We start from the raw sequence: 16,165 nt of genomic DNA on the forward strand, positions 1-16,165 counted from the left end.
GGTCATATTGTCACTCTATGTTTAATCTTTTGAGGATGTGCCAGACTGTTTTCCAAAGTAATTGTATCATTTTACATTCCCACCAGTGGTATATAAGGGTTCCAATTTCTCCACATCCTTGCCAACACTGTCTTTTTCATTTTAGCCATCCTAGTGGGTATGAGGTAGTATTTCTGATGTGCATTTCTCTAATGACTAATGACGTTAAGCATCTTTCCATGTGTTCATTTGTATATCTTTGGAGAAACATCTATTCAAATCCTTTGCTCATTCTAAAACTGTTTTATTATTATTGTTGTTGAGTTGTAAGAGTTCTTTGTATATTCTGGGTATTAGCCCATAATCAGAAATATTTTCTCTCATCCATGGGCTGGGTTTCCACTTTCTTAATGGTGTCCTTTGAAGCAGAAAGTTTTAAATTTTGATGAAGTCCAGTTTATGTTTTTTCTTTTGTCGTTCATGCTTTTGGTGTCATATGTAAGAATCCTTTGACAAATCCAAGGTCATAAAGATTTACTCTTGTCTTTTCTTCTAAGGGTTTTATAGTTTAGCTCTTACATTTAGGTCATTGATCCATTTTGAGTTAATTTTTAAATATGGTGTGAGGTAGAGGTCCAACTTCATTCCTTGGCAAGTGGCTATCCATTTGTCCCTGCACTGTTTGTTGAAGATTATTCTTTTTCTGCTGAACTGTTCTGGCATCTTTGTTACAAATCAATTGTCCATGTATGTAAGGGTTTATTTCTAGACTCTCAGTTCTATTCCATTCATCTACATGTCTATCTTGATGACAGCACCACACAACCTTCATTACTGTAGCTTTGTAGTATTAAGACTGGGGAGTGTGAGTTCTCCAGCTTTGTTCTTTGTCAAGATCATTTTGACTATTGTGTGTCCCTTGCATTTCCATGTGAATTTTAGTGGTTTATTTTTTATATTTAAATCATTGCTGCATTTAGAGTTTGAGTGTATGACTAGTTAGGTGTTTCAACATAGTTTTAAAAAATTCCATCTTTGAAAAATTATTTTATCAGCATTAAATGCATCTACTATTCCATACCACAGAGTAATCTACTCTTTTGCCAATAACACAGATTTATTTAGATGTATAAAAGTTCCTGATACTTAGCAAAGCAAATCCCTTCTCATTAAAATTTTTTTTTTCCAGGTAATTTCTTGGCTGTTTTAATTATTCAAGATAAATTTCACTAGCTGTGTGCTCTCACCCCCACACCTAAAAATCCCTGATAAGGATATTACCAGAAGTGCAATATACATATAGATTAACTTTTGAAGATCCTATTTTTGGTTTGCTCATTCAGAGCCATATTTCTTTTCACTCATTCAAGCCTTTTTATCTCCCTTGGTCTTAAAGGTTTTTTTTTTTTTCATATCCATCTCCTCTACATTAATTTTGTTAAATATTAAGATCCCAAAATAACACATGTGAAGTTTTCGCTCTATACATGTCTTAGGTTCACTCCATGGAATTTTATATTTTTGGTTATACTGTAAATGGGATTCTCTTTTTATCTTCCTGGCACATTTACTCTGAAACCAGTCACCATACCTACATACTTAATTTATATAGCCTAAGAAATTCAATTGGAAAAGAAGAAAAATAACTAATTAGGCTTTCCAGGTAGACAGTCTTAGGGTACGAAAATATGATAAAATTCATCTTTTTCCCCAACATTTATACCTATTTATTGCCTTATGTTATTGCATTAGCTTGAAGTTATAGAAAATGTTTCCGACTTTGGTAAGAATGCTTTACATCTGATCCCTCACTATCAAATATGAAGGCAGCTATTCTTGATTTCAGCCAGGAATGTTCCTAACAGCAAGAAAATATCTTTCTGTTCCTAGTTCACTAAAAGGTACAAATATTAGGTTTTTGAATTCCACCAATGCCTTTCACCATGCATTTAGATGACCAGTTTGTTCTCCTATGACCTATTATTGTGTTGAACTGTGTAAACATATTTCCTAATATTGAGCCATCCTTTCATTACTTAAGTAAACTCTGCTTGGTAAAGGGTACAGGATAATTAACTCTGATGTGTGAATGTCCTGCTTTCTGATTATGACACATAGCACCTCAAGGGCAAGGACTGAATGTCATGCTACTTGGCAACCCCTGTTAAGTACTGTACTAGGCACAGCGCTATTTTCAACTTTTCACTGAATGAGGAAACATTTGTTAAGAGCCACCTTTGTTTCAAATACTATGCTAGGTTCTAGGGATATCAGTATGAACAAGGCAGATTCCTTCTAAGATCTCATGCAGCGCATAGTCTAGTTCTGCGCACATAGTAAGCACCGGATGAATAATTAAATGAATGACTAAAATAAGCGCATTGCCCAAGGGGCCTGTAAAATAACATGCTCTGATTTAAGGTTCCTGAAGAAAGCTACTCTTAGGTAATGCAACATAAAGAACAAAGAAAGGTAGTATCATTGTCTTTGGGATCCCAATCCTTATGTAACCAAAAAACAAAACAAAACAAAACACAAACAAAAACCCCCCAAAACCTAAAAAGAATACCCACCAGCGCTGGGGTCCAGCAACAGTACATTTAGTGCAGACCAAGAAAATGGAGTGGGCCCTTGGCCTTGAAAGCAAAGCCTGACGAAGTTATTGGAGTACGATGGGTCAAGGGAAAATACTTTACAGAGCCTAAGAGGATATATAAAAGAAGAGGAGACTGCTGGGTTTATTCCGAGGCTGCCAAATGGCAGAAGTGAACCCACTCTGCCAGAGAAGTGGGCAAAAAACTGGGCAGATGCCCTGATGGAAGGATCAGATTCTCCCTGTGCTGAAACGGAGCATTCCTGCAAGAAGTGGTGAAAGGTGGCAAGGAAGGGAGAGTGACAGGAAAGGCAACACAACTGCACTTCAGCAGGCTCTTGTGCCTCTTCTCCCCTTGAGTCCCCATTTCATCCCCGTGGCTCTCCCACTGCAGGCACAGGGGACTTCCTTAGGAGAAGCAGCTGCTTTGGAGGGCATGGGGCAAGAGCGAGAGTGTCACAGCCTGAGACCAGCAGCCTTGGTACTGCCAGGTCACAGCAGCCAGGGGTTGGCAGTGCTCCAGGGCAGGAGGCCCAACTGGGCTTCGGGACTCTCCTCCCTCCTCCTCACACTTGCCTCAGTGCTCCCCTTGGAATCAGGGGCATGGGCAGAGAGCCAGTGTGAAGACAGGGCTTGCTCCCCAGGGCGTCTCTCAGTTCTGGAAGAAATTAAGAGGGTTCTGAGCTCTCTGCCTCTGGAGTAGGAGTCCTAGCTTGGCTCTGCTTCCCATTCCATAAATATGAGCACCAGAGGGCAGGAGAAGAGATATTTTAGTCTCAGCAACAAAATGGAGAAAACATTTCAACCCTCCTCTTCTCCAACCCCCAACTGCCCCACCTCAAAAAAGAAAAAAAGTTCTGTGTGTACGGAGGGCAAAGGGGGGAAAGATTCTATTTTCTTTCATAATAAAGAAAAAGTCAACAGGATGTTCTCCAAAGCTACAAATATACTTTTTCAAACAGTAAATATCTCTATTAGCAGCATGATGCCAGTTGGCTAATTCTGTCTGTCTCAGTAAAACCTTTCCAAAAAAGCCCCTGCTCTTGTGTAATGTCTATTTACAAAAACAGCTCTTTTGCATTTTCAATTTGCTAGGTTTCTCCATCTTTTGTTTCCTCACCCCCTCTGCAGAGGCAGAGATAAAAGGCAGGCCCAGATGGCAGTTGGGTGGGGATCCCCTGGTCACCCCAGCAGAGCTCTTGTCCCTGCTTTCTTTGGAGAGTCCCACTTTCACGACAAAGAGTGGAAAGAGGCTGAACCCTAAACCTGCTTCCTGGGTCTTTGCTTGGCCTCCAGAATCCCACTAAACGTGAATAAGCCTAGGCCTGGCTTGGGGGTGGAAAGAACCCTGGAGTGATTCAGTCTGCCCTACCCCGTATCTTTCTACTATCGCTAGCTGGGCAAGAGACCCACAGTTTTGGGGGCGGGGGAGGTAAGGGAGGTGAGAATGGAGGGAGGGCTGAGCAAAGAGTAGGCGGTGGTGGTTGATAGTGGCTGAAATCCTGGCTCCCCGGGGAGTGGTCTGGGCCTGAGTCACTGTCTCGGCAAGAGCAGGAAGGTGGGCGAGAGGCAGCAGCTCCAGCAGGCTGGAAGGACAAGCCCCTCCCCCCGGGCCTTCTGTTACTCTACCCTTGGGTTGCTGCCTGCTCTGGCCTGAGGCCCCACAAGGCCACCACCACCTTAACGGTGGGAGAGAAACAACAGAGGGCCAGAGCCGGGGCAGGGCTTATCAAGAGCCATCTAGGTCCGGCAGAACAGCTGCTGGTTGGATGCCATCCTCTCTGTCTGTTGGGCCAGCTGGCTACAATGCTAAAGGCCAAGGAAAGTTCAGCCCGAGCAAGGCGGAGACCCCAGCAGAGAGGGACATGAACTGAGCTGGAAATCAGTCCTTTCCAGTGCCTATGACCACAGCCTCCAGTCCCACCTCAGTCTTTTCTCTAAATTAGCTTGAGCCAAAACCAGAACACACAGAACTTGACCCCGACCCGCCATCAGTCCAAGGAGGTATGTGTGTGTTTAAAAATAAAAGGGATGACTGTGACTTGGCGGTTTGTGACTTGGACCAGAGCAACCTTCCAGCTCAGCTGTGATCCCTCCTTCCCCACCATTCCACAGGCTGACCTCTGAAAAGTAAAGACAGAATGAAGCACACAACGTTAAGTCACATGAGAGCTGGGCGATCATCTCAACAAAGCAACCATTTATTGAGCATCTACTATCGCCGGACTCTGCACAGGCACTGCTGATACATCAGTTTATTTAAGGTGTCCACTCCTGCACTTCACAGGAGAAACAGCACACTAGATCAGGGGATGGACCCTGGAGCCAGACAGCTGGGGTTCAAAACCTCACTCTGCATATTACCAGCTGTGAGACTCTGGGCAAGTGACCTCACCTTCCTGTGTCTCCGTCTCTTTATCTATAAAATAGGATGGAAAATAATTTACTCATCTTCTAGGGTCGCTATGAAGGTTAAATGAGTTTAATGCTTAAAACAGATCTTGACACACAGTAAGCAGTCTGTTTTTTTTTGTTTGCGAAGGTAGTAGTGGTATTTTGATGACGACGACCAACCAGGTCCAGAAGGGGTGACTTGTAAGAAGTTACAGAGATAAGTATACTCACCCCCCAAGAATGGTTAGGAAACCTGAAATTATTTTTTTGTTTTGGGGGCAAGCAGCTGTCCCATACTGTGATGCACCACCACCAGGCCCAAGTGATAAGTTTGCCTAAATTTGAGTGGCGACTTCCCCCTAAATAGTGAAAGGATTTTGACAAAAGTGTGGAGGCTGATAGAGCACCTAAGAGAGGAAGGCAGGCAACTCAAGGAGGCAGTTTGGATTTTCTCTGCAGCCCCTTAAGAAGATCCTAATATCTGACAGACAAGTAATCACCTATTCTCATTCTGATCTGTAAGGTAAGCAGGGGTAGAAAATGGGTTTGCATTTGGAGGTGAAAGGCTTGCCCTGAGGACTCCACAAGGAGAGAGAACCTCCACTGGCCTCATCTCCATTCCGATGGGCTGACAGTGGCTTAGACTCTGAGAGCACCAGACCGGCTGTTTAGCTTCTGAGGTACCATCTTTAATCTCACCTTTGCTCCTGTCTCTTACCAATTAGCAATTATAAAGAGCTCTCACACTACCTTTTTCCTCTTCTCTGCTGAAAGTTTGGCCCCTAGAAAGCAAGAGGTAGAAGGAAGACGGCTGGATGGAAACTGACTTATAGGCCCCCTCCCTAGATCGTCCCCACCCTCTGGGGCGGGGGCGGGGGGAGGAGGCGCGGGCAAACATTCTCTTGCTATGGAAAGTGAGGTCTGCCCCAGCAATGATTTAAAAATTAAAAAAATACGAAATATTGTAAATACACAAAAAATACAGGGAATATATAATAAATACTCACGTATCCACCACCTGGCTTTGTCAAACTCTAACGAAGCCACGCTTGCTTTAGATATTATTATTTAAGCAACAAAACGGTACAGATACTGTTGAGTCTCCCTGAGCATCACACCCTGAGATTGTATTTTTCTTTTTTTTTTTTTTAACTTAGTTTTTTTTGAGACAGGGTCTCCCTCTGCATCCAGGCTGAGGTGCAGTGGTGTGATCATAGTTCGCTGCAACCTTGAATTCCTGGGCTCCAGCAATCCACCTGCCTCAGCCTGCTGAGTGCTGGGACTACAGGCTTGCACCACCACCCTTGGCTATTTTTAAATTTTTTTTTTGTAGAGACAGTCTCACTATGCTGCTCAGGTTAGTCTCCAACTCCTGGACTCAAGCGATCCTCCCGCCTTGGCCTCCCAAAGTGCTGGGATTATAGGTGTGAGCCACCTCGACCGGCCCCTGAGTTTCCATTTCCTTCTCTCCTTCCTTGTTATCCTAGAGTAACCACTATTCTAAATTTAGTACTATTCCCATACTTTTACTGTATAAGTTTAAGTCCATATGCAAAATATAGTATTGCCTTATAGGTCTAATGTTTATATAAATAGTACAATGTTGAATGTATCATTCTTTTTTTTTTTTTTTTTTTTTTTTTTGAGATGGAGCCTCGCTCTATCACCGAGGCTGGAGTGCAGTGGCATGATCTTGGCTCACTGCAACCTCCGCCTCCTGGGCTCAAGTGATTCTCCTGCCTCAGCCTCCCTAGTAGCTGGGATTACAGGCGTGCACCACCACGCCTGGCTAATCTTTGTATTTTTAGTAGAGATGGGGTTTCACCATGTTGGCCAGGCTGGTCTTGAACTCCTGACCTCAAGTGATCTGCTTGCCTTGGCCTCCCAAAGTGTTGGGATTACAGGCGTCACCCGCCGTGCCCAGCCTACAATGTTGAGTGTATCATTCTTATTTATTTGAATGTATCATTCTGGAGCTAGCTTTTTACATTCAGCATTACATTCTTGAGATTTGCCCACATTGGTACACACAGCTCTATTTTACCCATTTTAACTACTACATATATATATATATATATATATATATTTTTTTTTTTTTTTTTTTTTGAGACAAAGTCTCACTTTGTTGCCCAGGCTGGAGTGCAGTGGCATGATCTCAGCTCACTGCAATCTCCACCTCCCAGGTTCAAACGATTCTCCTGCCTCAGCCTCTTGAGTAGCAGGGATTACAGGTATGCACCACAATGCCCAGCTAATTTTTGTAGTTTTTAGTAGAGACGAGGTTTCACCATGTTGGTGAGGCTGGTCTCGAACTCCTGACCTCAAGTGATCTGCCCGCCTGTCTCCCAAAGCGCTGGCATTACAGGCATCAGCCACCACGCCCAGCCCATAATATATCATCATGTAAAGACATCACAATTTATTTCCCCGTTCTCCAGAAGCTGGGCATCTGCACATGACGATGCCCCTCACACTCCTGCATGTGTCCCCTGCTGCATGGAGGTATGGGATTTTCTCTGGGGTAGGGGACAGCTACTGTTCCAACTGCAAAATCTCCAATTTACACCCCCTCCTGCAGTGTATGTGAATCCTACTCTTCCTCACCCTCAGATACTTGGCATTGTCAGGCTTTAAAATTTCTGCCAGTCTGATGGCTGTGAAACGGCATCTCATTGTTGGTTTAATCTGTTTTTTCCTGATCACTAATAGGACCAAACATCTTTGTATGAGCTTTTGTTCACTTGCGTTTTCTTTTCTGGAAAGCAATTGACAGTTTTCAAATCTATGGAATAAGTTTTTATAAAGAACTCAGCCAGTGTTCTTTACAGCTGCCCCTTATGTTATTTCTTATTAACCCAGTGAAACAACCAAATACACAAGCAACCCTATCTTTAGTTGCTGGAGTCAAAGGTGTTAGCTTATAGTCTGAGTATTTGTAATGATATTCTTAGATAGGTGGTTTTCAAACTTGAGGTCTTTGTAGACCATCTATCACTCAAAGGTCATTTAAACTGCTACACAGTCTTCCATTGCATACATAGATCAAAATCAGTCATGAAATTAAAAAATCATATGCACTCACCTCAGGAAGAAAAAAAGAAAAAAAAGTCAACTGAGGTGGGTCGTTCTTCAAAAAAACAAACAAGGCTGGCCGCGGTGGCTCATGCTTGTAATCCCAGCACTTTGGGAGGCCAAGACGGGTGGATTACTTGTACCAGAAGTTTGAAACCAGCCTCGCTAACAGCAAAACTCAGTCTCTACTAAAAAATGGTGGAGCATTCCTGTAATCCCAGCTATCTGGGAGGCAGAGGCATGAGAATCGCTTCAACCCGGCAAGTGGAGGTTGCAGTAAGCTGAGATGGCGCCACTGCACTCCAGCCTGGGCAATATGGCAAGAGTCTGTCTCAAAAAACAAAAAACCATGAAAAAGAACATAATAGAAAATATCAGAGTGCACTGCACACATACTGTGTGAAACTTTTATTTCAAGTATAAGTGTGTGTGTGTGAGTTGTGATATCAAAGGTATTTCTAACTGTGAGTTGTGTTAAAAAAATTGTGGAAACTAGTCCAGGTGTGGTGGCTAACGCTTATAGTCCCAGCCACTCAGGAGGCTAAGGCAGAAGGATCTCTCGGGCCCAGGAGTTTGAGACTGTGGTGAGCTGTAATTGCACCACTGCACTCCAGCATGGGCAATAGTGAGACCCCCCCATTTGTTTAAAAAAAAAAAAAGGAAACTATTGTCCAAGTTAGCATCCTTGGATCCATTCTTTCTCTTCTGAGTTATCCTGCAGGCCACTGCCAAAATAATCTGACTAAATCATTGCTTTGGCCATGCCACTTCCCTGCTCGAAAGCCTTCAATTTTCAAAAGCCTAGGCTCAATTTCAACTCCTCAGCATGGCACTGAAAGCACTACATAACGTGGCCCTGAGGTGGAGTGCCAATTCTCCCCAATGCAGCCTCTACCCAAACCACTATTTACCACCTCCAAGCTGGCCTCCTGACAGTCTGCACAAACACTCTTGACGCATTCTGACTCCACACACCTTTTTCATGCCATGCTTCTAACCTGGATCCTTCTCTCCCTCCCATGAAACAGCAAGTATTTGCTAAGTCAAGGTTCAGTTAAAATTACATCTCCTGCTTCAAGTCTTTCTGGATGATGCCACACTGACATTTAGTGATTGGCTGTCCTTTTGAATCCCTAGCACTTTCCATACACTGGCTGAAGACAGAGATCGACTCATATAAGTCTTTTAAATGTTCCTCAATGTTTAGCACAGACTTTTGCACATTATAAATGTTGAACAAGCATTAAATCAACAAATATTTGTTGAGCACCATGTATGTGCATCACACTATACTGGGCCCTATTTGATGGATTAGCCACCAAAATCATGAGTTTGGGAAAACAATTCTAATAGGTTAACAGCTGACTCTAAAGATTACCCCGACAGATTTCCTTAAAGGGTATAATACATCTAACACCTCTAAGTAGCTGTGGGACTCAAGACACTTGACTCTTTCTGACTGCTCCAAGATCTGGAAGAAATCCTTCTCCTCTCATTAAACACCTGAAATAAGAGCAAGCTCACATACAGAATCTCACAGACATTTTATAGGGCCCGTCTTCAAGGCATTACTATGCTCTCCAGAGAGGAAGAAAAGCTTGGTGTGTCCAAAGTCACAGAGGACATGAGTGATGAGGCTGCCCTAGGCAGGGGCCCCATAGGTGGAAGAAGTTGAGCCCGTTACAGAACACCTAGAGGTCTGCAGGGCACAAGGACTTCCTCTATCACTTGTGTGTGAAGACTGTCAACTCCCTGTGATTCACTACCAACCTGCTAGTGTCAACACACCCTAGCAAAGCGAAACTCCATGATCCAATCAGCTTGGGAATGGTCTGCTATTCTTCTAATATTCCTGATCATGGGGACAGAATACTCAAGAGACACATTTTAGTTCCAGTTCTTCCAGGTACTAGCTGAGTGAATTCTAGTAAGTTACCAAGGGGGATCATAAGACTGCACTGCTTGCGCAGACGTAAGCATGAAGTCAGACAAAGGATGGGAAAGCCATCTGAAAAGTTAGAAGCACTCTACACATGTGAGACAGCAATGGTAATCATAGGGGAAAGGACTTCATTGAGAAAAAAAACTGAATAATGGTTTTGTTTGACCCAGAAGTTTACCTTCTTTATATTCCATTCATTTAACAATTACCTGTTAGATACCTACTATGTGCACGATACCCACTATGTGTACAAAAAGATGAAGAAGCTCTATGTCGCTCCTGTTCTCATGGGGTTGGTGTGGAAGGGAGGTGTATGTCTGTGATACCTAGAAGGATGCAGAAGTGCTACAAGAGAAGCACTATGGAAGTACAGAAGAAACCCAGCAAAGCAGTTTGGAGTGGAGGATCAGAGAGGAGTGGGGAGGAGAAATCACAGGCAGCCTGACCTGGAAGCCACTTGTCAGTCAATTTAACAATAGTACTTTCAGAGGCTCTTCATTTTAGGAAGTGGTCTGTAGGTTCTGCACGTTTTTATCTAAACATTTTTTCTGAGCTGAGGCAAGTCAGGAAAAGGGAAAAAAGGCCCCATTCATATATTTAATAAACACTTCCTGACTGCCAGGAACAGTGCTAGGGAATAGCGATGACCACAAGACAGTCCCCCTACTCAAGAACTCACAGACAAGTAAACCAGCCAGCGGTTGATGAAGGTCAGAAGAGCGGCACCCAGTGCAGCATGGCAGGGTGTGAGGGGCCATTCAGGGAAGCCCCTCAGAGAAGGTGAAGCGTGGCCTGACGCTTGAAGGATGAGTGGATGCTGGCCTAGTGGACAGGGTGTGAGTGAAGGGGAAGCATTTCAGGCAGAAGGGACAGTTACCCAGAGGCACAGGGGCATGAGAGAGCAGGAGAAGCTTGGAGGATGGAACACACGGAGTGAAGAGGGACAGCCAGGCCCAGAGGGCCTCAGAAGCCCTGGCCCAGAGTTGGGCCTCTATCCTGAAGACGATGGCAAGGGAATACAGGGTGAAAACAGGAAAGAAATAAAAAGGATCAAGCATGAGGAACACCAAAGTGTGAAGGGCAGACAGAGGTAGAAGACCCCGGAAGAGTCAGAAAAATATCATCACTCCACTCATTTCACAGCAGGCTCAGGTGGCAAATTGTCAGCAGGAATGGCCGCTCCATGCTACAGATGGAGAAACCAAGACAGAGAACCGTTCAATGCTTGACCAGGCCACACTGTGAGTGGCTGAGCCAGAACCTGAATGCAGCACTCTAACTCCTACTCACACTTATCTGCTCTGCCTCTAATTTCCTTCCTTTTTGTCAAACTACTGGACCCCTAGGTATAGGGAGATTTCTTGCAGTACTCCCTTTTCCTCCTCATTTAAGCCTAAAATCATCAAGGTGTATGGTTCAACAGGAGGCTACAATTCCTGGAGCCAGCTTAGATTAAGGTCACTATTCTTAATTCTACTTATTCCTCTCTCCATACCGTAATAAAGCCACCTGAGTATACGCTGGAAGATGGGGGAGAGAGAGACAGGAAGGGGGAAAGGGAGACAAGAGGGAGACAGAAATAGGGAGGGAGGGGGTGAGTGGGGAGGAGAGGAGAGAGAGAAAGTTGGGAGGGGGCAAACGGCGGGGGGAGGTGGGGTGGAGAGAGGGAGAGAAAAAGAGAGCAAGAGAGAGAGAATCATTTGGCTTGAGGCCAAGAAGTGAATCTGTGATCTGAGATGTGAATATCAAATGCCTTCTTCCTAGTAGGGCAGACCACTGGGTCACTTTGCTGAAAGGCAGATGGGTGTATGGGGAGTGGATGGGTAGATGGTGCAGGAAGGCAGGAGGTACCCACTAAACAAACAGGGGGTGGGCGGGTTGCCTGCACAGAGGAAGCAGAGAACAAAGGCCTCTCACTCTTCATGCAAAGTCCACAGTGTGCAAAGGGCATCAATATTGGACATTTCTCACTGTGACATTTTGAAAGCTCAGCCTAGCCCAGAACAATGGTTACCCTCTGGGGACCATGGGCCATGTGCCTTATTTAATGATGGCTTGGCACAGCCCATGTACTTGGTGAACTTGACCTTGGGCATCAGCCTCCCATGATGGCTCTACGTCACTCTGGTCTCTTCTCCTAATGAGAATTCCAGTCTCACATGAATGGATGGATTCATTCCGGGGGCAGGAAAACCACTCAGGGAGTGAATCAGAAGGACCCAGCCCCGGTCTCCTTGCCAGCCATTGAGCTAGGAACTGAGTGTGATTGTGTGCCCAGGCGCCGGTGCTGTTCCCCTCTTTGAGAGAGAGGGTCAGGGTCCACGCAAGAGATGACGTAGAAGCCCTTTAAGGGGGAAGAGAAAGGAATCTCAGCTTTGAGGGACAAAGTCACCCTTCTGGTTGTGACTGTCAGTCCAAGGAGGTACCAAGATGTGCACGTACTGGTAAATTAAAGCTACTAGAAGAAAATCTCAGCTCGTTAGACAGTTGTCAATTTCAATTCTCTCCAACCTGACAGGCTAACCTTTAAGGAATGGGCTATTTTTTTCAGAAGGGAAACTTTCTGTGAGACAGGTGGAAACAACCTGCTTCAGATCACCCAGAGAATCATTTACCTTTATTAGTTTCTGCTCTGCTCTTCTCCCAACTTGCGAAGGAAAGATTGGTTCAGTAAATGCCAATCTAGGCAATATAAAGCATCTGTACTGCCTCATTTCCACTTCGAAAAATTAGGCAAGAACACTCCAAAGATTCAAGACGCAGCAGCCAAGAGGACATCTATATCCCAAGACTGGGGGGCCCAGAATGACACTGAAAGGACGTAATTCCTCTGGGAAAGGGAACTGAAGAATTGCCGCTTTGCCCACCACTAACTAGGTTATAACAAGACAGGAAAGGTAGCTTTTTAAGGCTCCAGCCCCTTATTGGCCTCCTGGAGCAAATGGTGGAGGGAAAAGCAGCAGCTCCTGCCGGGGCTCATTAGGGCATTGCTTCGGGCTTCCCTCCCATGCTTGCGGTGATTGTCTGACATTTGTCCATCAATCTTGGTCTAAGAAACAGGTGGGGGAGGGGACAGATGGTTCGCATTTTACATTAGAGCGCTGTCCCTGACACTGACTGACATCAGCTGCTTGCGGTCTCCACTGATGGCCAAAATTAAGCTGCAAAAGCCTTCCTGAAGGATATTCTATTATTTTAATTCATTCATAACTGGTTATCATGCACTTTGCATAAACAAACACATTAGACTCTGAGGACAGAGTGGCAAATATGTTCCCTATGTCCATGGGCTGATTAATCTTGTACATCTCTGGGGCTCAATTTATTCACACTATAGTTGAATCCCCTGAGGTCCAGGGTTGTGGCTATACAGGTCCTTGGGCCTGATGGTAAGGTAAGGTCCTGCATATGAGTATCCTCTAACCTCTAAGAAAGCCCCAGGAAGGCAGGCAAGTCACAATTCTCTCCTGTGAACATAAATAATCGAGAGAAACAAATGGGGATTGCCTTTTGGGCAAACTGAGTCTTACAAAATAAATACACCATTATGAAGTGCCTACTATGACCCAAGTATCACATCATTCTGCAGCAACTGGAATTGTGACTCTATTACTCTAAGACTCCCTGGCTTCTTTTCTCATGGCATGATAGTTCCCGTAAGTTTAAGCTTAACCATGCCTATTTAGAGGGCAGGCAGTGAGTAATAGTCCTGGAATGATTAAAACCAGTCCAATCCCACAGTGTGAGGGTGTGTGCGGAGTGTAACTCTGGCCCCTTTAAAAAGAGAAGCAAGTTTTCCTTGTCTTTTGAAGCCTGCTAAGTCGTGCAAAGGATAGTTACCAAAAGAGAGTGGGTTTTGATTAGTGAACTGGGTCCAGGCTGCCACAGCGAGGGCCACAGCTCTGGAGGGACTGGCGCCGGGCAGAGATGCCCACAGGAGAGAAAGACGACACTGACTCCACCTCAATGGGTGTTTAAAAAAGGAGGGAACAAGGAAGTCCCTCACTTCAAGGAGCTAGGAGGACGCGAGTCCGGCAAAACAGGGGTCAGACGCGGAGTCCCAGGCTAAGAGGATCATTCGCCACTCTCCCCGGGAGTCCTGCTGAGAGATGGCGACTCCGGGAAAGCACCGAGGGAACGACCCTAGAGCAGGGGCTGTCGGGCCTTGCTCTGGGGCGGAGGGGTCGCGCGGGACCGGAGGGAGCCGGGACGCGGCACTGACACAGGGCCAGGGGCCTCGCGGGTCCGCGGGTCCAGCAGCTCCCGCCGCCTGGGCCTCACTCACCAGCTCATGGTCCCGAACCTGGGTCTGCCACCGGGGTCCTCAGCCACAACTCCGTCCTCTGGGACCACTTCCGGATTCAGCCAGTCTCCAGGAAGTGACGTAGCGCCCGCCTCTCTGCCCGGAAGAGGCGGAGCCCGGCGCGTTAACCCTTATGCTGCAGCGTGCTCGCCGCGGAGTTTCCCTTGCCGGCGACCGTCTGGCTGTGGCCAAGCACTTAGAGACACAGGCTGCAACGGGGGATGAGGGGGACCTCTGGGGGCGTTTTCTGCCTTCAACACTGACTCCTAAAGATCTCTTCACCTGACCACGCAGGGCCCTTAGCTGGCCTGTCCCCTCTGTCAAGTGGTTTCTAATCCAGAGACAGTGGCAGCAATTGTCTGTGGGAGGAGAAGCCATTCGGGATGGAGAAAGTGGAAAACTCACATTCTCTGAATGCTCTTTCCTATCTTTTACAGTTTGTACACCACACATGCATTACCTATTACAAACAAACGGACGTTTACCCTCCAAGATGGCACAGGGCTCTGAATATCAATAGATAGGTGCTTTTCAGGTTGGAATGTTCTGTAGATTTATTCAACACAATAAGACGCAGAGTATGGGTTGCTCCCTGCCTTTCAGCGCTTCCCTTTGGTCTCCTCTACAGGACTCAAATGATGTAAATTGCCCCATTCGTTCTGTTCCTTCATTTAACCAATACTAGTTGCACTAATATTAGTGTCAGGTACTGAGCCAATCTTAGGATACAGCCATCTCAAAGAAGTATCTGCCCTGCCCTTGTTCCTTCCCAGAGCTACTTTCCTGGAGGGAGAGACAAGCAGGCAATTACAATCATGCTATATGATAGGATAGAATGAGGTGTGGTGGCAGCCTGGAAGGGGACCCTGAAGCAGCACATGGGGTTTTGGGGAAGGCTTCCAGGAGGAGCCAGTGTGTAAGCCAAGTCCTGAAGGCAGAATCGCGGCTAGCCAGGTGAATCTGAGATGGGGGGTTAGGAGGCTCCAGGCAGAGGGAACTTACCATGGCTAAGACACAGACAGGTCCAAGCAAGTAGCTGACTTGCCTCGGGTCTCCTGAAATCAGAATTCAGGGCCTTAGTGGCTCACAAGTTGCCTGGGATTCTGGGCTGACTTGGTTTCCCCACCGCTAAGTACCTCCCTGCCTTAGAAGAGAGACAAGAAGGCAGTGAGGCCCGTGCAGGTGCTGCTGGGCCCCCAGTGACCTTCTCTCTAGGAATTCTCCTTTCTCAGATGGACTGGGATTGTTTCAGGGACTGCTTAGGGAGTTGCTAATCAAATGACCTAGCGGAAAAAATATGACCAATGACCTAGAGGAGAAGTAGCGTATGATTTGTTCTGACCTCCTAGGGTGGAGTAGAGGGCTTGAGCAGGAGGGGTAGGAGGTTGGGCCACAGGATGCAGTGTCTCATTTGTGTTTTCCATTTCCATTCTTGAGAGTCCATAGTTTGACTCAATTGAAGTTTCCAGTGGAGGTTGGGTCCCCAAGCACATCATGCAGATCAGCTTCATTACCATGTTGTTCCTCAAGAAACAGGCCAAAATGAGCACGAGAGCAGCCTTGAAGAGTAAAGAGGAAGAGCAGAAGTCACCAAAGGGCAGCCTGGGCAGAGAGTGTGGGTAAAGCGAGAGAGAGAGTCCTTGCTGCTTTGCAGAGAGTGTGATGGATGGAAGGGCTGTTGTGAGTTTAGGAGCCTCCTGGCATTTAACACCTGTGAATAGTTTTCCCACCTGCTTCCTCCCGTCCCCATGTTCTGCCTCCCTCAGTTAGGCCCCACAGGGATAAATATTTCCAAACGTTTTAGCCTAGGTAACTGCCATATCCTAGGAGAAGTCTGTTTCAGGGCTGGAGGGCAGCAGACACATCCTGGAGGTCTAGAATG

General features: G+C 45.9%; 1 protein-coding gene across 1 annotated transcript in view; it reads right to left on the bottom strand.

The window, feature by feature from the left end:
• Positions 1-14,347, bottom strand: part of BIN3 (bridging integrator 3) — a 48,266-nt gene extending 33,919 nt beyond the window's left edge. Inside the window, exon 1 of the mRNA XM_032143817.2 lies at positions 14,266-14,347. Within this exon, the coding sequence (XP_031999708.1) occupies positions 14,266-14,273 (8 nt within the window). The 5' untranslated portion in view covers positions 14,274-14,347. The remainder of the gene's footprint in view (positions 1-14,265) is intronic.
• Positions 14,348-16,165: the final 1,818 nt, after the last annotated feature.

The sequence above is a fragment of the Hylobates moloch genome, unplaced genomic scaffold (genome assembly GCF_009828535.3).
Source record: "Hylobates moloch isolate HMO894 unplaced genomic scaffold, HMol_V3 SCAFFOLD_22, whole genome shotgun sequence".
Classification (NCBI taxonomy): domain Eukaryota; kingdom Metazoa; phylum Chordata; class Mammalia; order Primates; family Hylobatidae; genus Hylobates; species Hylobates moloch.